We start from the raw sequence: 27,630 nt of genomic DNA on the forward strand, positions 1-27,630 counted from the left end.
GGGTTAACTTTTTTTGAGAGGGAGGGGTTATGTGTGTCCCTAGGGGCGTGCTTCTAACTGTGATTGGCTGTGGCTTGAGGTGTAGGAACAGAGATCAACGGTCCTATATAGTAGAACCATCTGATCACCATTCCTACACAGGGGAGAATGACAGGCGGCTTGTTTACATTAGCCGCCTGCCTTTCTCCCTCTCCACCAACGATCGCGAGTGACCTGGCGGACGATCAGGTCCGCCGGTCACACGCGCGGGGGGGTCTCGCGCGCGCTCGCTCCCCAGAGCCTCACAGGCTAGCGGCGTAGACCTACGTCACTCTGCCTGTGAGGGGCTGACTGCCGCAGTAAATATACTGTGAGCAGTCGGCAAGCGGTTAACCATGTGACTGGAGCCAGAGGCTTTCACAGGCTAAAAAAAAAGGGTGGGCTTGGGGCACAGAGCACTGCGCCCGAGCCCACTCAGTGTGACAATAGCGAATGAAAATTCACTGATGTCACACGGATCCTCCTCCTGGCCAATCAGGAAGTGGGTCTTGAGACCCGTTTCCCGGTTAGTCGAAAAAGAGAAGCCATGCCATTGGGCGTGGAGAAGGAGGGAGGAGACGCAGAAGATAGGGGGAAGAAGCCGAAGCGGCCGCCTGCTGCTGCAGATATCCAGGCAGGGTGAGTGAGTGGGGGTCCTGTCCTGTGTCCCCTGTCTCGCTGTGGTTCAGGGGGGGGGGCTATGGTGTGTTGCCTGGTGTGGTCCGGGGGGGGGGTATGGTGCGGTCTGTCTGATGCCCCCCCCGGCCCATGGAGCACCAGCCGCCACTGGTCTGCATGTACAGTGAGGAGAAGACTTTTGGAGGATGTCCTGGTGTCAAGAAGGGCAGCAAAGAAATCACTTCTCTCTAGGAAAAACATCCCGGACAGACTGATATTCTGCAATAGGTAAAGGGATTGGACTGCTGAGGACTGAAGGAAAGTAATTTTCTCTGATGAATCCCCTTTCTGATTTTTTGGGGCATCCGGAAAAAACTTTGCCCGGAGAAGAAAAGTTGAGCGCTACCATCAGTCCTGTGTCATGCATCCTGAGACCATTCATGTGTGCCTTCTCAGCCAAGGGAGGGGGCTCACTCACAATTTTGCCTAAGAACACCGCCATGAATAAAGAATAGTACAACAACATCCTCCAAGACCAACTTCTCCCAACCATCCAAGAACAGTTTGGTGAGGAACAATGCCTTTTCCAGCATGATGGAGCGCCATAAGGCCAAAGTCATAACTAAGTGGCTTGGGGAACAAAACATGGAAATGTTGGGTCCATGGCCAGGAAACTCCCCAGACCTTGGCATTGAAAACCCTGGGGTCAATCCTCAAGAGGCGGGTGAACAAAAAAACCTCCACAAATTCCGACAAACTCCAAGCATTGATGCAAGAATGGGCGGCCTTCATTCAGAATGTGGCCCGGAAGATGATTGACAGCATGCCAGGGCGAATTCTTGGAAATTCTTGTAATTGTCAACAAAAGCCTTCGACACGTATGAAATGCTTGTATTATACTTCAGTATTTCATAGTAACATCTGACAGAAAGATCTAAGAACACTGAAACAGCAGACTTTGTGAAAATTAATATTTGTGTCATTCTTAAAACTTTTGGCTGTGCAGCAATATCAATATATTTTCCCATCAATTTCAGAAAAAAAAAAAGGAAAGGAAAATTAGATCGTTCAATCAAATTGCCACATGTATGACCAGCTTAATAACTAAAAGAAGTTTTTTTTAACACCACAACTTGAAAAACCTCTCTTGTCTCATTATGTAATGGTACAAAGCTACATATAGATGGAGAACATCAGACAGAGTATACTGGGGTGTTCATACAAGACTCAGTCATGGTAAACCCAGTTCAAGAGGAGGAAGTGAATGGGCGGATGGAATCCAATTGACCTATAACAGTGATGGAGAACCTTGGCACCCCAGATGTTTTGGAACTACATTTCCCATGATGCTCAACTACACTGCAGAGTGCATAAGCATCATGGGAAATGTAGTTCCAAAACATCTGGGGTGCCAAGGTTCGCCATCACTGACCTATAACATACCCTCCCAACTACAGAAAGGGGGGGGGGGGTATTAGAATCACACAAGCAGAACCTATGGGCATACAGTGCATCTGGAAAGTATACACAGCGCTTCACTTTTCCCACATTTTGTTATGTTACAGCCTTATTCCAAAATGGATTCAATTCATTATTTTCCTCAAAATTCTACAAACATTCCCCCATAATGACAACGTGAAAGAAGTTTGTTTGAAATCTTCGCAAATGTATTAAAAAAAAAAAAAAAAAAAGGAAAAAAATCCCATGTACATAAGTTTCACAGTCTTTGCTCAATACTTTGGTGAAGCTCCTTTGGCCCCAATTACATTGAGAGAAAAAGTCACATTCACAAGTCACGCAAATTGGATGCAGTGTAAAACGCATCCAATTAGCATATGTGAACCGAGCCTTACTGAGTATGCAGCTTCTTTATCTTCAATCCTTGTCTATGTTCCAGTTTATTCTGGTGCCAGGACCTCTGCCCCAGGTTTCCTGTCTCAGGGTGGCTCCTTTCTCTTGCAGCATCCTATGGAGCCATTCGTGTATGCAGGGACTGGAGTCACTGAGCAGCCAATATTTCCAGGGACCAGGGGGCGGGTTTCGCGGGAGAGGTTGGTGACGGGAGTCGGCCCTAAGCACTAGAATGTAAAGAGGCACTGTGATATAAAAGGGACTACACTGTAAAGGGGTACTGTCATGAGTGCAGTGCCCTTCACATTACAGTGCCCCTAGCAATCCCAGCCCCCATCACATTGCCCCCTTACATTACAAAGCCCCTAGCAATCACAGCCCCCCACCACAGTGCCCCTTTACATTACAGTGCCCCTTGCAATCACAGCCCCCCATCACAGTGCCCCTTTACATTACAAAGCCCCTAGCAATTACAGTGCCCCTAGCAATCACAGCCCCCCCCCCCATCACAGTGACCCCTTACATTACAGTGCTCCTAGCAATCACAGCGCCCCCTTACATTACAGTGCTCCTAGCAATCACAGCCCCCATCACAGTGCCCCCTTACATTACAGTGCTCCTAGCAATCACAGCGCCCCCTTACATTACAGTGCCCCTAGCAATCACAGCCCCCCATCACAGTGCCCCTTTACATTACAGTGCCCCTAGCTTTCGCAGACCCCCATCACAGTGGCCCTATCAATGGCAGCCCCCCCATCACAGTGCCCCTTTACATTATAGTGCCCCTAGCAATTGCAGCCCCCCATCACAGTGCCCCTGTACATTAAAGTGCCCCTAGCAATCGCAACCCCCCATTATAGTGCCCCTTTACATTACAGTGCCCCTAGCAATCACAGCCCCCCCCCCATCACAGTGCCCTTTACATTACAGTGCCCCTAGCAATTGCAGCCCCCCATCACAGTGCCCCTTTACATTACAGTGCCCCTAGCAATCGCAGCCCCCCACCCATCACAGTGCCCCTTTACATTACAGTGCCCCTAGCAATCGCAGCCCCCCACCCATCACAGTGCCCCTTTACATTACAGTGCCCCTAGCAATCGCAGCCTCCCTACATCACAGTGCCCCTTTACATTACAGTGCCCCTAGCAATCGCAGCCCCCCATCACATCGCCCCTTTACATTACAGTGCCCCTAGCAATCGCAGCCCCCCATCACAGTGCCCCTTTACATTACAGTGCCCCTAGCAATGGCAGCCCCCCATCACAGTGCCCCTTTACATTATAGTGCCCCTAGCAATAGCAGCCCCCCATCACAGTGCCCCTTTACATTACAGTGCCCCTAGCAAAGGCAGCCCCCCATCACAGTGCCCCTTTACATTACAGTGCCCCTAGCAATCGCAGCCCCCCATCAACAGCCACCCATCTCCCTTGGGAACGGGAACCCCATCTCCCCTAGGGACGCAGACCCCATCTCCCCTGGGGACAGGGACTCCTTCTCACTTGGGGACAAGGACCCCTTTTTTCCCTGGGGATGGGGACCCCATGTCCCCTAAGGGCAGGAACCCCATTTTTCCTAGGGACAGGAACCCCATCTCCAGACCATGCTGGCTGGCAGGGCTGGCGTCAGCCACCCTTGGGTACCAGAATGGGGGAGGGGGCATTAAAACCTTAATCCCCAGCCACATGCTCCCTCAGGGTAAACTGGCTTTGTATTAGTGAAGCACCTTAAAGTGAGGTAATCCTGTACTGTTATTATTACTATGTTAGGATTATTATTATCTTTATTTATTAGCAGATGAATGTGGCCCTCCATGCATTCACATACATTGAATCCGGCCCTTAAGTGGGAAAAGGTTGCTGACCCCTGCCCTAGAGCCAGGACGCACTGCAGTGACAGCGGGCGGCTTGCCCACACCATAGCTACACATTGTGCTGATCCAGGGCGGATGTTATACTGCAATGAATACAACCCATCATAGGGAACATACTAAAAGCACAAAAAAATAGTCCGGCGCTCAAAAATAACTAGACCTGCACCCCTTCGATATTAAAAAAAAGATGGCATATGGGAATCAAGAAGCAGCTACTATATGAGATAGAAGCACCAGATTAGATACTAAAATATGTAAAAGGACCAAAAATAATCCCATTGTAACGCAAGATGAACCCAAAGGGATTGGTGTTGATGACCGCACACAAAGCCAAAGATGGTGCAACGCCCTCTGATAATGTATAGAAATCATTTATTTAGGGGTTAGCAGTGGACAATGTTTAAACAACAAGAAGCTTAAAAACAGAAACCTCCAGACTGCTGTGTGGAACTCAAAGGAGTACAATTAATTGACAGTTGGCTCACTGGGGGGAGCATGTCAGCAACCAGGTCAGTGCAGCGGGGTAGGTGGCCGTGGCCGTGGAGATGGAATGGTGTCCAGGGGAAGGAACGCTGAGAGAAAGTCCCAGGTCACAAGGTGCCCATGGTGAGCGGGCAAGGAAGGAGTATGATGTGATGGCGGCGTCTCCGTGACTGGCCCCGAGCTCCACGATGGATTCGCACCAGGACGAGAGCCCGACGTGACGTCAGACTCTAAGAGGAAAGCCGACCAGGATGAGGCTTGAGCCGCAGGTGGTGAACAGGCTGAAACTACTGGTGAACACCAGGCTCTGGGAAGAAAGCTGGCCAAAACGAGGCTTGAGCCGCAGGTGGTGAACAGGCTGAAACTTCTAGTGAACACCAGGCTCTGGGAGGGAAGCCGGCCTAAACGAGGCTTGGGCCGCAGGTGGTGAACAGGCTGAAATTACTCTACTGGTGAACACCAGGCTCTAGGAGGGAAGCTGGCCAAAATGAAGCTTGAGCCGCAGGTGGTGAACAGGCTGAAACCTCTAGTGAACACCATGCTCTGGGAGGGAAGCCGGCCTAAACGAGGCTTGGGCCGCAGGTGGTGAACAGGCTGAAACTACTCTACTGGTGAACACCAGGCTCTAGGAGGGAAGCCAGCCAAAATGAAGCTTGAGCGGCAGGTGGTGAACAGGCTGAAACTTCTAGTGAACACCAGGCTCTGGGAGGGAAGCCGGCCAAAACGAGGCTTAAACTGCAGGTGGTGAACAGGCTGAAACTATTGGTGAACACCAGGCTCTGGGAAGGAAGCCGGCCAAAACGAGGCTTGAGCCACAGGTGGTGAACAGGCTGAAACGTCTGGTGAACACCAGGCTCTTGGAGGGAAGCCAGCCAAAACGAGGCTTGAGCCGCAGGTGGTGAACAGGCTGAAACTTCTAGTGAACACCAGGCTCTGGGAGAGAAGCCGGCCAAAACGAGGCTTGAGCCACAGGTGGTGAACAGGCTGAAGCTATTGGTGAACACCAGGCTATGGGAGGGAAGCCGGACAAAATGAAGCTTGAGCAGCAGGTGGTGAACTGGCTGAAACTTCTAGTGAACACCAGGCTCTGGGAGAGAAGCCGGCCAAAACGAGGCTTGAGCCGCAGGTGGTAAACTAGCTGAAACTTCTAGTGAACACCAGGCTCTGGGAGGGAAGCCGCCCAAAATGAGGTTTGAGTCGCAGATGGTGGCTGGCTGAGACCACTGGTGGAATACAGATCGCAGATGTGGAGGGAGAGAAACCACGGGAAGCTTGCTGTGACAATCTGTTGTCCTGACAACACGTTTAGGGCGGAGCTCCCTCTCCGCGTTCCTTCCCCTGGACACCTTTCCATCTCCACGGCCAGGACCGGACCATAGTGAGGCCACCTACATGACTGCACTGACCTGGTTGCTGTCATGCTCCCCCAGCGAGCCAACTGTGTTAATTATACTCCTTTGAGTTCCACACACTTTGATTTCTATACATTATCAGAGGGTGTTGAATCATCTTTGACTTTGTGTGCCGTCATCAACACCAATCCCTTTGGGTTCATCTAGCGCTACAATGGGATTATTTTTGGCCCATCATAGGGAACACATCTCCTATCTCTAAAGATTTCATCACTTTGTTGCCCCCGTGTGCTTTGCTGCAGCGGGATGTTCTGGTGGCACCCTTATAAGACCCCGGTAGTGATACCGCTACCAATAGCCAGGTCTTGGTGCTTTTCCTAATACTAGGAGCAGCCAGGAGGACTCCGCAGTCCAGCTCTCAGGAAGAATGGCCCGTTGGACCCTTGTCTCCTTACCTTCACTTTGACATGGGTGTGTTTGTTACATCGGGTGTAGTTACTCCACGTCCTGTTACTCTCCGGGTGCCGGAACCAGTAGCCCTTTTCATCGCATTCCTTGGTGACTTTCTCTTGGAGAAATAAATGTTACATCAATGTCACAATTTACAGATCACAATCATATTCATTACCAGGAGCTTTTCACAAATGTCTGTACTCATAGGAAAAGGAAAAAAGAAGAAGCAGCAGTAAGTGCCCACCCTGCACTCATACAACCCCCAACACAGTGTGTATGCAATTTATTGTCTGCACTGCTCTCCAAACTTTCCAAACAAAGGGCAAGTTTATTATCCTTCAGACTCTGGAGGGGCAGGACAGTGGCCAGTAGGAGTAGAAAATGCCCCCGGTGTCAGGAACCAGGAATAGCGCCCCATCATTGGTGTCAGTGGGAGAAATAGTGCCCCATCATTGGTGTCAGTGGGAGGAATAGTGCCCCTTCATTGGTGTCAGTGGGAGGAATAGTGCCCCATGTTTGGTATCAGTGGGAGGAATAGTGCCCCATCATTGGTATCAGTGGGAGGAATAGTGCCCCATTATTGGTATTAGTGGGAGGAATAGTGCCCCATCATTGGTGTCAGTGGGAGGAATAGTGCCCCATCATTGGTATTAGTGGGAGGAATAGTGCCCCATCATTGGTATCAGTGGGAGGAATAGTGTCCCATCCTTGGTGTCAGGAACCAGGAATAGCGCCCCATCATTGGTGTCAGTGGAAGGAATAGTGCCCCATCATTTGTATCAGTGGAAGGAATAGTGTCCCATCATTTGTGTCAGTGGGAGAAATAGTGCCTTATCATTGGTATTAGTGGGAGGAATAATGCCCCATCATTGGTGTCAGCGGGAGGAATAGTGTCCCATTATTGGTGTCAGTAGGAGGAATAGTGCCTCATCATTGGTGTCAGTGGGAGGAATAGTGCCCCATCATTGGTGTCAGAGGGAATAGTAGTGCCCCATCATTGGTGTCAGAGGGAGTAGTAGTGCCCCATCATTGGTGTCAGAGGGAGTAGTAGTGCCCCATCATTGGTGTCAGTGGGAGGAATAGTGCCTCATCATTGGTGCCAGTGAGAGGAATAGTACCCCATCATTGGTGTCAGTGGGAAGAATACTGCCCCATCATTGGTGTCAGTGGATGAACTAGTGCCAAGGGCTAAATAAAAGCAAGCAAAGGGCCACATCTTGCCCCCGGGCTGCAGTTTGGAGACCACTAGTCTAGAGGGAGCCAAGGTATCAGGACCCTGAAACTGCAACCTCTGCTGTGTCTGGCAGTATCTCTTCTTGCTGTGCCATCTGAGATGCTGGACAGCTTACTGGACAATCTTGTCTTCAACCTTGTTTCTGGTGAACCTTGAACTCTTTGCTCCTCCCATGGACTTTCTATTTAAAGCGGAACTACACTGCATCTGAGCACCACAAACCAAACACGCAATTTTAATATTCAAAGCAAAATCCCCCATCCATCTAATCTATCCACGTCTCTATGCTTTATTTTTCTGAGAAATCACTCTAAAAAAAAAAAAAAAAAATTACCCCACCCCTTTCTGGCAGCAGCCATCTTGAGTAAGGTCAGATAATTCACATAGCAAATACTTCCTAAAATCCATCTGTCCTTAGCTCAGGCATGCAGACCAGGAGGGCGTGCTTAGATGAGAAAACCCCTCCTCCCCTTCTGAACACTCCTGGGATGTATGACATCATTTGCCTAAGCAAGAAACCAGGAAGTAACTGAAGAAATTTAAAAAAAGTAGTTCAAAACCAGTAAATATAATACACCTTCCTTCTTAATTACTAATGCTAGCAGCATAAGGAATAAAAATAGTCAATGTTTATTGCGAGAGTAAAGTTCCTATAAAAGCCATTTCTTTGCACTTCCTGTTTGCCAGATTATTGTGCTCTCTCCAGCTGATCTCTCACTCTTGCCACTCCTACTGCTGACTGTATCGTCACTACCACTCGTTACTGACCTTTGACTCCATAATGTGATCAGGCTGAAGTGGGCCCAGGGGTCCGGAGCTGGGCTTGAACCGATTGCCGACCGACTCGCGTAGGAGTACGGTGGCAGAGCGTCTCTCCCACGCTGGTTCACGTATCTAATACATAATCCAGCACTTCCAATTAGGGGGTGCATGCGTGAGGCCACCACACCAGCTGTGCTGTGATTAGTCACAGGACAAGCTCAGTGGGTGTTGGCCAATGATTGACTGATGGGACCCGCTGATCGGGGAGGAGGAAGACAGGACAGAGTTCTGCCTATGTAAACAGCGCAGAGCTCTGTTCTGTCAGCGGGGATGTGATGGGATTTGTTTCTCTGAAAAGCACTCCCCTTAGTGAAAACAGCACACACAGTACACATAAACACTGGCTAGGCACACATTTAACCCTTTGATCGCCCCTAGATGTTTAACCCCTTCCCAGCCAGCATCATTAGTACAGTGACAGTGCATATTTTTAGCACTGATCATTGTATTAGTGTTACTGGGTCCCACAAAGTGTCAGTTAGTGTCAGATTGCAACATACTCCGAGACCAACTTCTCCCAACCATCCAAGAACAATTTGGTGAGGAACAATGCATTTTCCAGCATGGTGGAGCACCTTGCCAAGTTGCCATATGGCAAAAGTGATAACTAAGTGGCTTGGGGAACAAAACATGGAAATCTTGGGTCCGTGGCCAAGAAACTCCCCAGACCCTTATCCCATTAAGAACTTGTGGTCAATCCTCAAGAGGCGGGTGAACTAAAAAACCTCCACAAATTCTGACAAACTCAAAGCATTGATTATGCAAGAATGGGGGGGGGGGGCGTCCATCAGTCAGGATGTGACCCAGAAGTTGTTTGACAGCATACCGGGCAGGGGAAGACTGGATGTCAGGGACGTAATCACCGCTCTGTGGCTAGTGAGCGTCACAGGCGGCCGCGCATGCGCAGGATCGCGTCTGCGCGGGCACACAGGCATGCCGGCGCGCGTGCGTCATGATGCACAGCACGCCAGCCCAGCCCCTATATAAGGATCGCTCTCGGTTCCATCCAGCGCTGGATTATCTTCAGCTCCCTGTACCTGTGAACCTGTTCTGCTTCCTCGTTTTGACCCGGCTTGCCTTCTGACCTGTCTGATCCTGCTCCTGTGTTTGACCCTCTGCTTGCCTGACCATCCTTGCTCTTGTGCCTTCTGCCTGACTTTCAGTGTACCGACCTCGGCTTCCTTTAACGGACTTGCTTCTGCTAAACCCCCCTGCCTTGGCACCCCGGCTTGCTATTTCCTGCTCTTCCTTGGACTGATACCCGTGTATGACCCTCGGCCTGGCCTTCACTTGTGCACTGCTTGATTCCCCTGGAGTTCCTGAGAGTTGTTCCGGATACCCTTCTGAACCATTCACCTGCACTCCACAAGCATCCAGTGCTCCTTGGGACGCGTCACCTCCTGTCCCACTTCCAGGGGTGATTCGCACCGAGCTGCAGGGGAAGCCCTCTCAGCATTTCGGCCTCCATCAAAAAAGTTTCCTGACATTGGACCAGGGGGCAGGGGGGCAATTGCCCCCTGTGAAGCTTTGATGTCCTGTAAAAAGGTTGCACCGCTCCTGCCACAGACATGCCTAAGAGCCGGTTCACACTGGGGCGACTTGTCAGGCGACCTGGTAACCTGACAAGTCGCCGCTGGTCGCCTGCCATAGATTAGCACAGGACCCATTCTAATAGGAGCGACACAAGTCGCTCCGACTTAGAAAAAGGGTCCTGAGCTTCTTTGGGGCGACCTGGAGCGACCTGCATCGACTTCAATGATATGAAGTCCGTGCCGGCCGCTCCGAGGTCGCGGTGCGAGCTGTGCACCGCGACTTCACAGGTTGCCCCGGCAAGTCGGGTCGCTGCTATGTGAACTGGCTCTAAAGGATCTCTGGTGAAGAGAAGTAAAAAGTCTCTGCCACTGACCTACAGAGTGCGGGATTAAGACAAGGACAGAGCACAGGCCTCCCTCCCCAGCATGGATGGTGTAAACTGTGTCTGAGCACAGGCCGGTTCCATGCCCCACTTGAGACTCTCCTCCCCTGGCCGCAGCCTCAACCGAGCTGTCCCAGCTCCCCCCAACTGCCCCCTGCTACCCAGGTTGGGAACCCGGATTTAGCCGGTGAGTAAAGAATACCTGGAGCAGGGCTTCAGCTTGGAATGGGGGGTCAGGAGGAGGACCGGAAGAGGGAGTGGGGCCAAGTCACTGCACCGTGGGTTTGTTTTTGCCCCCTGGGCTAAAAGTTGCCAGTCTGCCCCTGATGCCGTGTGAATTTCATAGGTCTTGAAAAAGAAGGGTCACCACTGCAAATATGGACTCTTTGCATAAACTTCACGGAATTGTCAATAAAAGCCTTTGACACATGAAATGCTCATAATTATTTTAGTATCCCATACAGTAAATCCTTTGATTGAGTGGATTACAACAAGATGTGGCAAACACTGAAAGAAATGGGAATAGCAGACCACCTCACCCGTCTTCTGAAAAACCTGTATGCAAGTCAAGAAGCAACAGTTAGACCAGGACATGGAACAACTGACTGCTTCATAATTGAGAAAGGAGTGCGGCAAGGATGTATATTGTCACCCTACTTATTTAACTTATATGCAGAGTACGTCATGCAAAATGCCGGGATCGATGAATCACAAGCCGGAATTAGGATCGCCGGGAGAAATATCAACAACCTGAGATATGCTGATGATAACACACTAATGGCAGAAAGTGAAGAAGAACTAAAGAGTCTCCTAATGAAGGTGAAAGAGGAGAGCGCAAAATCTGGCCTGAAATTAAACATTAAGAAATCTAGGATTATGGCAACCGGTCCCATCACTCCTTGGCAAATAGAAGGCGAAGAAATGGAAACAATGGCAGATTTTATCTTCCTAGGCTCCAAGATCACAGCAGACGGTGACTTTGGCCATGAAATTAAGAGAAGCTTTGCTTCTTGGGAGGAAAGCAATGGCAAACCTGGACAACATTATAAAAAGCCGAGACATCGCCCTACCGACAAAGTGCTGTATAGTCAAAGCTATGCTATTCCCAGTAGTAACCTATGGCTGTGAACGTTGGACCATAAGGAAGGCTGAACGCAGAAGAATTGATGCTTTTGAACTATGGTGTTGGAGAAGACTCTTGAAAGTCCCTTGGACAGCAAGAAGATCAAACCAGTCAATCCTGAAGGAAATTGTGACGGTCTGATCCCCGCTCACCATCACGGGTTCCCCTATTTCAGAACAGCCAAGGCGAAATAACACCGGCATAGCATAACACCTCCCATTTTTTTTTTCAAAGCCCGTGGTGTGTGAACACACTCGAACTAACACCCGGTGCATAAAAAACGTGAGACACACAAAAAGTGCACTGGGCATACACATGGACCTCCTCCGAAAAGGAAGGGCCCTGACCCTGATCCCCCGGGGCGCAAGACTCCTGACAGGGATTGAGGTACTCACTCTGGCCTGCCCAGCCGGAACCAGGCAGACCCCGTTCTCCAGGGGGACTGCCAAAACAGCCCACCCCAAGTACTTGGTGGGGCTCCCCCAAAGGGAGACCCCATGAGAGAGGGTGAACCAAGCCAAAAGGCCATATACGCCCCCTCCCAAGACGTTCAGGGCAGGCCCAAGGACCTACGCCGTACTAATCGTGCAAGTGACAACCAAAAGGTCAAACGTGAACACACAACAAAGGAAAAAAAAAAGAGTGGGGAAGGGGAAGTGGAGAAGTGCGGGTAGTGCCAAAGTGCAAGACTTTGACAGGCCCCCGGCCAGGAATAAAAAATTCCTCTGGTGCCAGCCAAAAGGCCCATCCCAAGAGGCAGGTGCGGAAAAAGTGTGATGGTGCAGGGACCAAGGTGCCAAAAAACTCAGGTGAGCTGCCCCTCACCAGTGAGAATTAAGGCACCCCTGGGCTGCCACCCCAGGGGCACGTACACCACAGGCTTTTTCGGTCTTGGCCCCCGGCCAGACCCGGTGTAGCCCATCCCTACCAGAAGGCTGCCACCCCAGGGGCACGTACACCGCGGGCTTTTTCGGTCTTGGCCCCCGGCCAGACCCGGTGTAGCCCATCCCTACCAGAAGGCTGCCACCCCAGGGGCACGTACACCACAGGCTTTTTCGGTCTTGGCCCCCGGCCAGACCCGGTGTAGCCCATCCCTACCAGGAGGCTGCCACCCCAGGGGCACGTACACCGCGGGCTTTTTCGGTCTTGGCCCCCGGCCAGACCCGGTGTAGCCCATCCCTACCAGGAGGCTTGGAACATAGACATCTTAGGGAGAGCTTGCCTTCAACTGGGGAAAAAGGCCCTCCCTTAAAGGCCAGATTCAACCCAGGAGGAAAAGGCCATCCCACCGCCATCCCTATTCCTTACCGATTACATCCAGGAGCAGTACTAACCGGAAATTGGCGAAACCGGCTTTCTTGCTCCCTTCAAACTGATAGGGGCGGATCCTATTCAAATCAGAAGGCATTGGACCCATCTGGCTTTCTCTGACAGTGCCTACTTCCCAGTCCCCCAGATTCTCCTGGGCGCCCTGGTTCATTTCAGCCCCTGCCAATACTAACCATCAAGGTCCATACCAACTGATAAGAACAGATACTGCACTTGATCTTAGCCAAAGGGCCGATAACACCCCCCCCCCCCCATACATGAGCCACCCCCCCGTACATGAGCCAAGGCTTAATGCTGGGTAAAAGATACTTTATTAACCAGTATCACACACTATATATACAAAACAGGGCCCCCCCCCTCCTGACCAGGCCAGGCCCCCGATTACATTATCATGTAGATGAGATTGTGTACAGAAAGATAATCAATCTGAACCAATTATCTAGCCATCTGGACAGAAGTTCATTAGCAATTAACAAGGAGACACACAGCACACCTTAATATACAAACAATAGGAAGGCCACCAGGGATAGACTGCCCATCTCCAACACCATGGAACATGGATCTTCAATCTACGGCCCTCCAGCTGTTGCAGAACTACACATCCCATGAACCATTGTAAACCGCAGACATTCACAGACAAGACTAGGCATGATGGGAGTTGTAGTTCCTGAACAGCTGGAGGGCCGTAGTTTGGAGACCCCGGTCATAGAACATGGAACAGAGGTCAAGGTGAATAGCTCTTTCTATGAACATATTCAGAATCAAAGAGGCCAGGGACAGTCTTGGCGTCTTTCTCCAAACCAAATGTATGAAATGAGTCCATGATAGGGTTCTCCTTCACACTAATCAACCCTGAATATTCACCGGAAGGACAGATCCTGAAGCTGAAACTCAAATACTTTGGCCACCTAATGTGAAGAGAGGACTCGTTGGAAAAGACCCTGAGATGCTGGGAAACACGGAAGGAAAAAGGAGAAGAAGACGACAGAAAACAAGATGGATAGATATCATCATCGGAACAATGAGAATGAAGTTAAGCAAGCTCCGGGAGGCAGTGGAGGACAGAAAAGCCCAGCGCACTATAGTCAGTGCTGTATTTTGGCCTAGGCCCAGGCCTAGGGCAGGACTTTGCAGGGGGCAGCAAAAAAGTTCCCCCCCTCCCCCCAACTGAGAATCTTTTTGGCCAGTGGTTGCTAGAGCTGCCTCTCGCTCCCCCCTCCTATCTTTATCACCCCCCTCTTCCCTTTCTCTCATTCCCCCCCTCTCTCTCATCCCCCTTCTCTCTCTCTCATCCCCCCTTCTCTCTCTCTCACCCCCCTTCTCTCTCTCACCCCCCTTCTCTCTCTCATCCCCCTTCTCTCTCTCTCATCCCCCCTCTCTCTCTCATCCCCCCTCTCTCTCTCTCATCCCCCCTCTCTCTATCTCTCTCTCTCTCTCTCCCACCCCCCTCTCTCTCTCTCTCATCCCCCCTCTCTCTTTCCTATCCCCCCTCTATTTCTCTCACCCCCCCCTCTCTCTCTCATCCCCCTCCTCTCTCTCTCTCTCATCCCCCCTCTCTCTCTCTCCCCTCTCTCTCTCCCATCCCCCCCTCTCTCTCTCTCTCTCATCCCCCCTCTCTCTCTCATCCCCACTCTCTCTTTCCTATCCCCCCCTCTATCTCTCTCATCCCCCCTCTCTCTCTCATCCCCCCTCTCTCTCTCATCCCCCCTCTCTCTCTCACACCTCCCTCCCTCACCCACCCCCCTCTCTCTCCCACCCCCCCCCCCCCACCCCCCTCGTGAGATCTCAGGGGTTCATGCTGGGACCTGTAGTCCTTAAATTTTGGAGGGAGTCACATACGTTAAAAAGGAAGGAGTGGGGCAAATTTACATAGGAGGGGGCGCCCGATTTTAGTCTTGCCTAGGGCAGCACAAAACAAAAATACACCACTGACTATGGTCCATGAGGTCACGAAGAGTCGAACTAACGACTGAGCAACAACAACAACAATCCCATAGTAACATCTGATAAAAAAGATCTATGTGAAAATTAATATTTGTGTCATTCTCAAAACTCTTGGCCACGGCTGTATACAGTATATCCTACAGTTTGTAGGGAGGGCAAGTGGTTATAGGACTTTGTACTTTTGTAGAAACATTGAAAAAAGGGGGGAAGAGGTAACCCCCAAGGATGATAGGACTTGTTAATCTCATAAAGAAATGTACAATCCTTAAATGTGTAAATACATATAAAATATATTTTGATAACATAATAAAAGGCTATCAATACGTAAAAACCATCACATGAATGAGTGAGCACAGCAGTGCTGAGCAGCTCCTGAACCAGAAGAACCCATGAATGACCCGACATACTCTATACCACTTTGTACTTTTCTGCTATGGCCTATAATTACCGCGTGTCTTGTTGTTGGGTATTTATCGCTTGGCTGGTTGTCCATGTTCTCCCGCTGTGCGCAATATTGCCTAAATCACACCTCAGAGCTTTCATACGTCGTCTCGGTGGTTGGTTGCTGAGGGATTTGTGGTCACTTTCAGTTCCCCAATCCAGTAGGGAGGATGAAGTAGAGCGTGCCAAGTGGTGACCCACCCATGGGAGTGTGGGAGGAAACCGCGGGCAGTGGTTTTGTTGTCGGGTCACATAGGTGCGTCTTTTCTAAAAAGTCCTTCTTATTCAGTTCAACCCCCCCCCCCCCCCCCCCATGGAGTAATTTTTACTATGTGCCTATGCATCCAATAATAACGTTGTCATGACTTAAGATAATAATTCATAGTTCATTTTATAGCAGCTTTCTTTTGTTGGTATTGCAACAAAGTAAAAATAAAAAAGATAATATATACAATAAAACAAAAAAATACACTTTTTTTTCCTTATTTGATATTAGTACAATAGAATATAAAATAAAACTAAAAAAAAAAAAAAAAAAGACTTTTTTCCAAATTAATTAAACAAAAAAAAACGGTACTGTAGATGAAAAGTAATATAATATATAAAATGAAACTAAAAAAAATACACTTTTTTTTCTTATTTGATATTAGTATAATAGAATATAAAAAAAAAAAAATACTTTTTTTCCGAATTAATTAAAAAAAAAATGGTACTGTAGATGAAAAGTAATATAATATATAAAATAAAACAAAAAAAAATACACTTTTTTTTCCTTATTTGATATTAGTATAATAGAATATAAAATAAAACTAAAAAAAAAAAACAAAAAAAAATACTTTTTTCTGAATTCATTAAAAAAAAATGGTACTGTAGATGAAAAGTAATATAATATATAAAATAAAACAAAAAAAAAAATACAATTTTTTTTCTTATTTGATATTAGTATAATAGAATATAAAATAAAACAAAAAAAAAGACTTTTTTCCAAATTAATTTAAAAAAAAAACGGTACTGTAGATGAAAAGTAATATAATATATAAAATGAAACTAAAAAAAATACACTTTTTTTTCTTATTTGATATTAGTATAATAGAATATAAAAAAAAAAATACTTTTTTTTCCGAATTAATTAAAAAAAAATGGTACTGTAGATGAAAAGTAATATAATATATAAAATAAAACAAAAAAAAAATACACTTTTTTTTTCTTATTTGATATTAGTATAATACAATATAAAATAAAACTAAAAAAAAAAACAAAAAAAAATACTTTTTTCTGAATTAATTAAAAAAAAAAATGGTACTGTAGATGAAAAGTAATATAATATATAAAATAAAACAAAAAAAATAAATTTTTTTTTCTTATTTGATATTAGTATAATACAATATAAAATAAAACAAAAAAAAAAACTTTTTTCCGAATTAATTAAAAAAAAAACAAAAAAAAAAAACAGTACTGTAGATGAAAAGTAATATAATATATAAAATGAAACTAGAAAAATACACTTTTTTTCTTATTTGATATTAGTATAATAGAATATAAAATAAAACTAAAACAAAAAAAAAAAAAGACTTTTTCCCGAATTAATTTAAAAAAAAACAGTACTGTAGATGAAAAGTAATATAATATATAAAATAAAACAAAGAAAATACACTTTTTTTTCTTATTTGATATTAGTATAATAGAATATAAAATAAAACTAAAAAAAAAAAAGACTTTTTTCTGAATTATTTTTAGTATAACAAAAAAAAAAAACCTGTACTGTAGATAAAAAGTAACATAATTTATAAAAACAATAAAAAATAAAAAAAAACAAAATGACTTTTTTCAGAATTAATTAAAAAAAAACGGTACTGTAGAAAAAAGTAATATAATATATAAAATAAAACTAAAAAAAAAAAAACAAAAAATAAAAAAAACACGCTTTTTTCCAAAATAATTTTAGTATAACAAAAAAAAAAAAAAAAAAAACCTGTACTGTAGATAAAAAGTAACATAATATATAAAAACAATAAAAAATAAAAAAAAACAAAATGACTTTTTTCAGAATTAATTTTAAAAAATGGTACTGTAGAAAAAAGTAATATAATATATAAAATAAAACTAAAAAAAAAAAAAAAAAAAAAGAAAAAAAAACAAAAAACTTACGCTTTTTTCCAAATTAATTTTAGTGTAACAAAAAAAAAAAAACTGTACTGTAGATAAAAAGTAACATAATATATATATAATAAAACAAAAAAAAAAAAAAAAGACTTTTTTCCGAATTAACTAAAAAAAAAAAACGGTACTGTAGATAAAAAGTAATATAATATATAAAATAAAACTAAAAACAAAAAAAACACGCTTTTTTCCAAAATAATTTTAGTATAACAAAAAAAAAAAAAAACCTGTAGTGTAGATAAAAAGTAATATAATATATAAAATAAAACTAAAAAAAACACGCTTTTTTCCAAATTAATTTTAGTATAACAAAAAAAACAGTACTGTAGATGAAAAGTAATATAATATATAAAATAAAACAAAGAAAATACACTTTTTTTTCTTATTTGATATTAGTATAATAGAATATAAAATAAAACTAAAAAAAAAAAGACTTTTTTCTGAATTATTTTTAGTATAACAAAAAAAAAAAAACCTGTACTGTAGATAAAAAGTAACATGATTTATAAAAACAATAAAAAATAAAAAAAAACAAAATGACTTTTTTCAGAATTAATTAAAAAAAAACGGTACTGTAGAAAAAAGTAATATAATATATAAAATAAAACTAAAAAAAAAAAAACAAAAAATAAAAAAAACACGCTTTTTTCCAAAATAATTTTAGTATAACAAAAAAAAAAAAAAAAAAACCTGTACTGTAGATAAAAAGTAACATAATATATAAAAACAATAAAAAATAAAAAAAAACAAAATGACTTTTTTCAGAATTAATTTTAAAAAATGGTACTGTAGAAAAAAGTAATATAATATATAAAATAAAACTAAAAAAAAAAAAAAAAAGAAAAAAAAACAAAAAACTTACGCTTTTTTCCAAATTAATTTTAGTGTAACAAAAAAAAAAAAAAAACTGTACTGTAGATAAAAAGTAACATAATATATATATAATAAAACAAAAAAAAAAAAAAAAGACTTTTTTCCGAATTAACTAAAAAAAAAAAACGGTACTGTAGATAAAAAGTAATATAATATATAAAATAAAACTAAAAACAAAAAAAACACGCTTTTTTCCAAAATAATTTTAGTATAACAAAAAAAAAAAAACCTGTAGTGTAGATAAAAAGTAATATAATATATAAAATAAAACTAAAAAAAACACGCTTTTTTCCAAATTAATTTTAGTATAACAAAAAAAACTGTACTGTAGATAAAAAGTAACAAAATATATAAAATAAAACTAAAAAAAAAACCAATGTTTTTTACTAATTTGATGTCAGTATAAAAAAAAAAAAAAAAAAAAAAAAAAAGCCTGTACTATAGCTAAAAAGTTATTATTATGGATTAGAACCCCTGTGGGGATTTAGCGCCGGTTCACACTGGCGCGACGCTACTTTCAGGGGCGACCTCCGAGATCGCGGTGCGAGCAGCGCGCCGCGACCTCGGAGCGGCCGCCTCAGACTTCATAACATTGAAGTCTATGGCGGTCGCCTCCTGGTGGCCCCAAAGAAGCTCCGGACCCTTTTTCTAGGTCGGAGCGACTTGTGTCGCTCCTATTAGAACGGGTCCACAGCTTCCCTATGCGAGGCGACCTGCGGCGACCTGTGAGGCGACCAGGTCGCCTCACAGGTCGCCCTAGTGTGAACCGGGGCTTACTGTTATCTGATGCTCCATTACAGAGACTTGTTTTCCCTTTTATACTGTGCAATGGTATAAACACCTGACAGAGGATCTAACCCCCCTCTATTCTAATAAATATTGGTGCACTAAAATGAAAATTCCACTGCCGAAACTGAAAATTCAGGATGCACCCTGCAGAAAACTGTAACAAACAGTTTTACTTTTTTTTTTTTTAATGCAATTCATTTCGCTATCGTTTTTGCATTGAAGTCAATGGGGTGCAATTTTACATTGAAGTCAATGGGACGCAGTTGTGTACTGAAGTCACTAGGGGGCGTTTTTACATTGAAGTCAATTGGATGAGATTTTACATTGAAGTCAATGGGACGCAGTTTTGTATTGAAGTCACTAGGGGGCGTTTTTACATTGAAGTCAATTGGACGAGATTTTACATTGAAGTCAATGGGACGCGGTTTTGCACTGAGGTCACTAGGGGGTGATTTTGCATTGAAGTCAATAAGTAGTGATGGGAATGGACAGAAAGTGAGGGGAAATCTCTCATCTTTGTGGGGGGGGGGGGGGGGGGAGGGGATAATTGTATATTTGTGAAAAAAAACTTCCTAAAAGCCCAAAACCATAAATATAATTATATTGCAGCTTCCCAATCATTGGATGAGGCGGCTGCATTTCTTTTCTTTTTTAACCTTTTTCCCCCTCTATTTTCATCTGGTAATCTGACCAGTAACACCCCTCCTGTATTAGAGCCCCTCCCCCCTCCCCTGGATGAAGGAGCACAGGGGGCACCTTTGGACAGCAGCATTGTCAGTCTAGGGGGAGGGGAGTGTAAGATGGATTAGCAGATTTAGATACACTAACAAAGGGAAGCCAAACTCCAGCTCACACTTTGTAATCAGTTCCAGCAAACTCTTCTTTTTTCCTTTTGGGATAAAAGTTTTCCAGAAATAAATAAAAGCTGATCATTGTAAGCACCCCGGTCAGTAAAAATGAATTTGTCCCATCTCTGTAACTGATACATTCTGCTGGAGAGGTTGGGCTGTGTAATACAACAGACTTACTGGCTGGATCACAAGATAATAATAGAAAGAAAGAAAGCCTATGAAAGAAAACAAATGCAGACATCACATCTAATGATTGGTGAGATGCAATATAATAAAATGTTTGATTTTGGGTTTAAAACTTGGAAGACAGTAATAGTCTTTCTATTTTATTTTATTCTATTCTATTGTTTTCTTCTATTCTATTCAAATTTTGGAAGACAGTAATATTCTGTCTAATTTATTTTATTCTATTCTATTGTTTTTCTTTTATTCTTTTCTATTCTATTCTTTTCGAATTTCAAAAGACGGCGGTTATATTTATTCTCTTCTATTGTTTATTCTATTCTTTTCTGTTCTCTTATTTTCTAGTCTAGTTTTTTTCTATTCTATTTAAATTCATATTTATTCTATTTGAAGTTTGAATTTCGAAAGACGGTTATGTGCTATTTTATTCTATTCTAGTTTAGTGTTTTTTTCTATTCTATTCATTTATTTTCAATGTTATTATTTTCTATTCTATTCTCATCTATTATATGCTTTTTCATTCTATTTTATTCTATTTTTTTTCTATTATATTCTGCTCTGTTTTACTCTATTCTTTTCTATACTATTCTATTATTTTCCTTTTTTTTCTATTCTGTTCTGTTTTCTTTTATTTTGATCTTTTCTATTCCATTTTACCCTATTATTTAATTTTCTGTTTTATTCTATTCTTTTCTATTCTATTTTAATCTATTATTTTCTATTCTATTATTTTCATTTCTATTCAATTTAACCCTATTATTTTATTTTCTGTTTTATTCTATTCTTTTCTATTTTAATCTATTATTTTCTATTCTATTATTTTCATTTCTATTCAATTTAACCCTATTATTTTATTTTCTGTTTTATTCTATTCTTTTCTATCTTTTTTTAATCTATTATGTTCTATTCTATTACTTTCATTTCTATTCAATTTTACCCTATTATTTTATTTTCTATTCTGCTTTATTCTATTCTTTTCTATTCTATATTAATCTATTATTTTCTATTCTATTACTTTCATTTCTATCCCATTTTACCCTATTATTTTATTTTCTATTCTGCTTTATTCTATTCTTTTCTATTCTATTTTAATCTATTATTTTCTATTCTATTACTTTCATTTCTATTCCATTTTACCCTATTATTTTATTTTCTATTCTGTTTTATTTTATTCTTTTCTGTTCTATTTCTTTTATTCCAAGAAAAGTTTTATTTGAATGCTCGATAAAAGGTTTTGCAAACAGTCAAATGTGTAAGATATCCATTAAACAATAAATCTATTCAATTATTTTATTTTCTATTCTATTTTATTCTTTTCTATTTTAATTCTATTATTTTATATAGTATGCCTTTATTTTCTATTCTATTTTATTCTGTTCTTTTATTTTCTATTCTATTTTATTCTTTTCTATTTTAATTCTATTATTTTATATTGTATACTTTTATTTTTTATTCTTTTTTATTCTGTTCATTTTCTATTCTATTTTATTCTTTTCTATTTTAATTATATTATTTTATATTGTATACCTTTATTTTTTATTCTTTTTTATTCTGTTCTTTTATTTTCTGTTTTATTCTGTTCTACTCTACTCTATAATTTTCTTTATTCTATTCTTTCATTTTCTATTTTATTATAGTCTTGATTTCGGATTTGATTCGAATTTCATCCGAATTTTGTTTCCGTATTTCGGATTTGTTTAAATTAGTTGTTATTGTAATTTGGAAATTCGGATACATCCAATTTTCCGAATAATAAAAAAAAAAAACGTATTTTTTTTTTTTTTATATTTAATTTTTGCTGTTAGTACTTACCAGTGGGGTCGAAGTCCTGGAAGTAATCGGGACAGCGCTGCTCGGAAATTTCCCCCATAGCCGTATCGCCCCAACACAACCAGCCGTCCCATGTCCTGTTACAATACCGACCTATGGCAGAAATAGAACAAGTCATATTATATACAGCACTTTACAATATAAAGAGAGAACAGCAACAATACAATTCAAGACAAGAGAGTTAGGGGAGCCCTGCTCACGGGAGCTTACAATCTAAAAGGGAGGGGCAAAAGGTAATGACTGTGGGGAGGATGAACTGATGGAGGAAGTAAAAGTTCAGTTGTTGGGTGGAGGTGGGATAGGCTTCCCTGAAGAGTTTAGGATCACCTAAAGGCAGACAGGGTAGGAGATAGTCGGACATATGAGGGTAGGGAGTTCCAGAGGAAAGGACAGGCTCTGGGGAAGTCCTTCGTGTGTATGGGAGGAGATGATAAGGAAAGCAGGAGGTCTTGAGACAGAAATTGGGGTAAGGAATACCAGAATAAGGGCAAGGTTCTATAGAAGATGAGCATGGGAGGAGGAGGTCAGAGCAGGAGGTCTTGTGACAGAAATTGGGGGTAAGAGGTTCCAGAGGCTGGGAGGGGCTCGAGAATAGTCCTGGAGGTGAGCATGGGAAAAGGTGACGAGGGAGCTGGAGAGCAGAAGGTATTGGGACTGAAATTGGGGTAGGGAGTTCCAGAGAATTGGAGAGGCTCTGGAAAAGTCTTGGAGGTGAGTATGGGAGGAGGTGATGAAGGAGCCAGAGAGCATGAAGTCTTGGGACGGAAATTAGGGTAAGGATTTCCAGAGGATGGGAGAAGTCCTGGAGGTGAGCATGGCAGGAGGTGAAGAGGGATCAAACATTGGTAGAGAGGAGCGGAGGACATTGAGTGGAGGCCAGTGGAGGGATTGGTAGAGAGAAGAGAGGCCAGTGGAAGGATTGGTAGAGAGGGGTGGAGGATACTGAGTGGAGGCCAGGGGAGGGATTGGTAGAGAGGGGTGGAGGACATTGAGTGGAGGCCAGGGGAGGGATTGGTAGAGAGGGGTGGAGGACACTGAGTGGAGGCCAGGGGAAGGATTGGCAGAGAGGGGTGGAGGACACTGAGTGGAGGCCAGTGGAAGGATTGGCAGAGAGGGGTGGAGGACACTGAGTGGAGGCCAGGGGAAGGATTGGTAGAGAGGGGTGGAGGACACTGAGTGGAGGCCAGGGGAGGGATTGGTAGAGAGGGGTGGAGGACACTGAGTGGAGGCCAGGGGAAGGATTGGCAGAGAGGGGTGGAGGACACTGAGTGGAGGCCAGGGGAAGGATTGGCAGAGAGGGGTGGAGGACACTGAGTGGAGGCCAGTGGAAGGATTGGCAGAAAGGGGTGGAGGACACTGAGTGGAGGCCAGGGGAGGGATTGGCAGAGAGGGGTGGAGTACACTGTGTGGAGGCCAGTGGAAGGATTGGTAGAGAGGGGTGGAGGACACTGAGTGGAGGCCAGGGGAGGGATTGGCAGAGAGGGGTGGAGTACACTGTGTGGAGGCCAGTGGAAGGATTGGCAGAGAGGGGTGGAGGACACTGAGTGGAGGCCAGGGGAGGGATTGGCAGAGAGGGGTGGAGTACACTGTGTGGAGGCCAGTGGAAGGATTGGTAGAGAGGGGTGGAGTACACTGTGTAGAGGCCAGGGGAGGCATTGGTAGAGAGAAGTGGAGGACACTGAAGTGGAATTGGCAGAGAGGAGTGGAGGACACAGAGTGGAAGCCAGTGGAGGGATTGGCAGAGAGGAGTGGAGGACATTAATTAAAGGTGAGTGGAGTGATTGGCAGAGAGGGGTTGAAGACACTGGGTGGAGGCCAGAAGAAGGATGGGTAGAGAGAAGTGGAGGACACTAAGTAAAGGTGAGTGGACAGATTGGCAGAGAGGGGTGGAGGACACTGAGTGGAGGCCAGTGGAGGAATTGGTAGAGAGGGGTTGAGGACATTAATTAAAGGTGAGTGGTATGATTGGCAGAGAGGGATTGAAGTCACTGGGTGGAGGCCAGAAGAAGGATTGGTAGAGAGAAGTGGAGGACATTAAGTGGAGGCCAGTGAAGGAATCGGTAGAGAGAAGTGGAGGACACTGAGTGGAGGTCAGTGGAAGAATTAGTAAAGAGGGGTGGAGGACACTAAGTAAAGGTGAGTGGAGGGATTGGCAGAGAGGAGTGGAAGACACTGAGTGGAGGCCAGTGGAGGAATTGGTAGAGAGGGGTGGAGGACATTAATTAAAGGTGAGTGGAGTAATTGGCAGAAAGGGGTTGAAGACACTGGGTGGAGGCCAGAAGAAGGATTGGTAGAGAGAAGTGGAGGACACTGAGTGGAAGCAGTGGAAGGATTGGAAGAGAGGGGTGGAGGACACTAAGTAAAGGTGAATGGACGGATTGGCACAGAGGGGTGGAGGACACTGAGTGGAGGCCAGTGGAAGGATTGGAAGAGAGGGGTGGAGGACACTAAGTAAAGGTGAATGGACGGATTGGCACAGAGGGGTGGAGGCCAGTGAAGGGATTGGTAGAGAGAAGTGGAGGACATTGAGTGGAGGTCAGTGGAAGAATTAGTAAAGAGGGGTGGAGGACACTGGGTGGAGGTCAGTGGAAGAATTAGTAAAGAGGGGTGGAGGACACTGAGTGGAGGTCAGTGGAAGAATTAGTAAAGAGGGGTGGAGGACACTGGGTGGAGGCCAGTGGAAGGATTGGTAGAGGGAATTGGAAGACAGTAAGCAAAGGCAAATAAATGGATTGGCAGAGAGGGGTGGAGGACACTGAGTCTAGGACAGTGAAGGGATGTGTAAAGAGAAGTGGAGGACGCTAAAAGGAAGCCGGTGGAAGAATTAGTAAAGAGGGGTGGAGGACACTAAGCAAAGGTGAGTGGAGGGAATAGGGATTAGTAGAAAGGGGTGGAGGACACTGAGTGGAGGCCAGTGTAGGGATTAGTAGAGAGGAGTAGAGGACACTGAGTGGAGGCCAGTGTAGGGATTAGTAGAGAGGGGTGGAGGACACTGAGTGGAGGCCAGTGTAGGGATTAGTAGAAAGGGGTGGAGGACACTGAGTGGAGGCCAGTGTAGGGATTAGTAGAGAGGGGTGGAGGACACTGAGTGGAGGCCAGTGTAGGGATTAGTAGAGAGGGGTGGAGGACACTGAGTGGAGGCCAGTGTAGGGATTAGTAGAAAGGGGTGGAGGACACTGAGTGGAGGCCAGTGTAGCGATTAGTAGAGAGGGGTGGAGGACACTGAGTGGAGGCCAGTGTAGGGATTAGTAGAGAGGGGTGGAGGACACTGAGTGGAGGCCAGTGTAGGGATTAGTAGAAAGGGGTGGAGGACACTGAGTGGAGGCCAGTGTAGGGATTAGTAGAGAGGGGTGGAGGACACTGAGTGGAGGCCAGTGTAGGGATTAGTAGAAAGGGGTGGAGGACACTGAGTGGAGGCCAGTGTAGGGATTAGTAGAGAGGGGTGGAGGACACGGAGTGGAGGCCAGTGTAGGGATTAGTAGAAAGGGGTGGAGGACACTGAGTGGAGGCCAGTGTAGGGATTAGTAGAGAGGGGTGGAGGACACTGAGTGGAGGCCAGTGTAGGGATTAGTAGAGAGGGGTGGAGGACACGGAGTGGAGGCCAGTGTAGGGATTAGTAGAAAGGGGTGGAGGACACTGAGTGGAGGCCAGTGTAGGGATTAGTAGAAAGGGGTGGAGGACACTGAGTGGAGGCCAGTGTAGGGATTAGTAGAGAGGAGTGGAGGACACCTAGTGGTTGATGAGGTGGAGGAGTCTAACCCTTCATGATAGACTGTAGGGGTGGATAATTTGTGTACAGGTTGGCCAACAAGGACAAAGTTGAAATAGCCGAGAGATAAGCAGAGAGTGAAGGAGTAGCCTGGTGGTGTCTCTGTATAAGAAGGGACATATTATGGAAATTTTCGGAGGTTAGGGCGGCACATTCTGGATCTCCTTCAGCATTATTGTGCTGTAACCATAGCCACCCTTTAGTTAGGTATGACTGTGTCAGTTTGGATCTGCCAGGCACCTCATAACACGTCTGACGTTATTCCTCTGTCATCTCTACCTCCTCATTGGGGACGACACATACTTGTCACCGTTCTCCGAGCCTCATCACCACAAAACGTCCCACCAGTCAGAGCGGTAGAGCTGTCACATGAAACATGCTTATTAGCCGGCTTTTCCCCAGCCATACTTGACAAACAGCAGAAGACGGTGCAGTAATATAATCACAGCCTTGTCAGCCTCGCATGAAAAATACCAATTATACGTCTTCCAGTGTGCCGAACGGGAACATCGAGCTGCTTAACCCTCTCGGAGAAATGTTCCCTCAGTCAAGCCCAGCTGATACATTCTATATTCAATCATGGAACCTTCTCAACCTTCTCAACCTCCTCAACCTTCGCAACCTCCTCAACCTTCGCAACCTCCTCAACCTTCGCAACCTCCTCAACCTTCGCAACCTCCTCAACCTTCGCAACCTTCTCAACCTTCGCAACCTTCTCAACCTTCGCAACCTTCTCAACCTTCGCAACCTTCTCAACATGGAAGAACTATTTAAATGCCTTTCAGGTCTTAGGGAATCTCTGCTAATTGTATCTACAGCTCACAGGACATTGGAACACTATGGGAAGATATAAACCAAAGAACTCCTCCAAGGTAGTGGTGATTCTGGTGAAGACGACTTGCTGAAGTTCAAACCGAGCATCAGAATGGGGGAAGAAAGGGGATTTCGGTGACTTTGAACGTGGAATGGTTGTTGCTGGCAGACGGGCCGGTCGGAGTATTTCTGGGATTTTCACACACAACCATCTCTCGGGATTACAGAGAATGATGGGAAAAAGAGAAAATATCCAGTGAGCGGCAGTTGTGTGGAGGAAAATGCCTTTTTGAGGTCAGAGAAGAATGGGAAGACTGGTACCAGATGATAGAAAGACAACAGTAACTCAAATAACCACTCGTTACTAGGGATGATCGAACTTTTGAAAAGTTCGGTTCGGCCAGAACACCCGAACTTCCTCGAAAGTTGAAATCAATGGGACCCGAACTTCGGTAATCAAAAAACACCATTTTGAAGCCCTAAAACCCAATAAATGCCCCTAAAAAGTGCCTAGGGTTCTGGGTCCTGCCCCAGGGACTATTAATCACACAAAAAAAAAAGTTCTTACAAATTGTTGTTTTTGATAGAGAGCCAATTATTGAAAAAATTATTGAAAAAAAAAAAAAAGAGATTTCTTTGGATTTTGTGTCTGGGGGTCTAAAAAGTGTCCCTGTGAAGTTTCAGCTCTGTAGCATGTCCAGAACCAGAAAAAAAAAAAAGATAATTTTTCTTAGAATTTTTATTAGCGCAGGGATGGGGTTCCGCTACTTTCACACCTGGGCGTTTTTGTTTCAGGCGTTTATTGGGCATTTTTTGGGCGTCTTTGGAGGCAGGCAAAGCATCTGAACTTCTGTATAGGGATATATATATATATATATATATATACACATACACACATATAGGTGTGAA

The 27,630-nt window shown here is 44.3% G+C and overlaps 1 protein-coding gene across 1 annotated transcript in view; it reads right to left on the reverse strand.

The window, feature by feature from the left end:
* CALCRL (calcitonin receptor like receptor) overlaps window positions 1-27,630 on the reverse strand; it is a gene marked incomplete at its 3' end in the record, with an annotated part of 165,088 nt that overhangs the window by 63,438 nt on the left and 74,020 nt on the right. The window contains exon 4 of the mRNA XM_082258800.1: window positions 22,122-22,232. Within this exon, the coding sequence (XP_082114926.1) occupies window positions 22,122-22,232 (111 nt within the window). The remainder of the gene's footprint in view (window positions 1-22,121; window positions 22,233-27,630) is intronic.

The sequence above is a fragment of the Pelophylax lessonae genome, assembly GCF_965119305.1.
Source record: "Pelophylax lessonae genome assembly, chromosome: 5".
Classification (NCBI taxonomy): domain Eukaryota; kingdom Metazoa; phylum Chordata; class Amphibia; order Anura; family Ranidae; genus Pelophylax; species Pelophylax lessonae.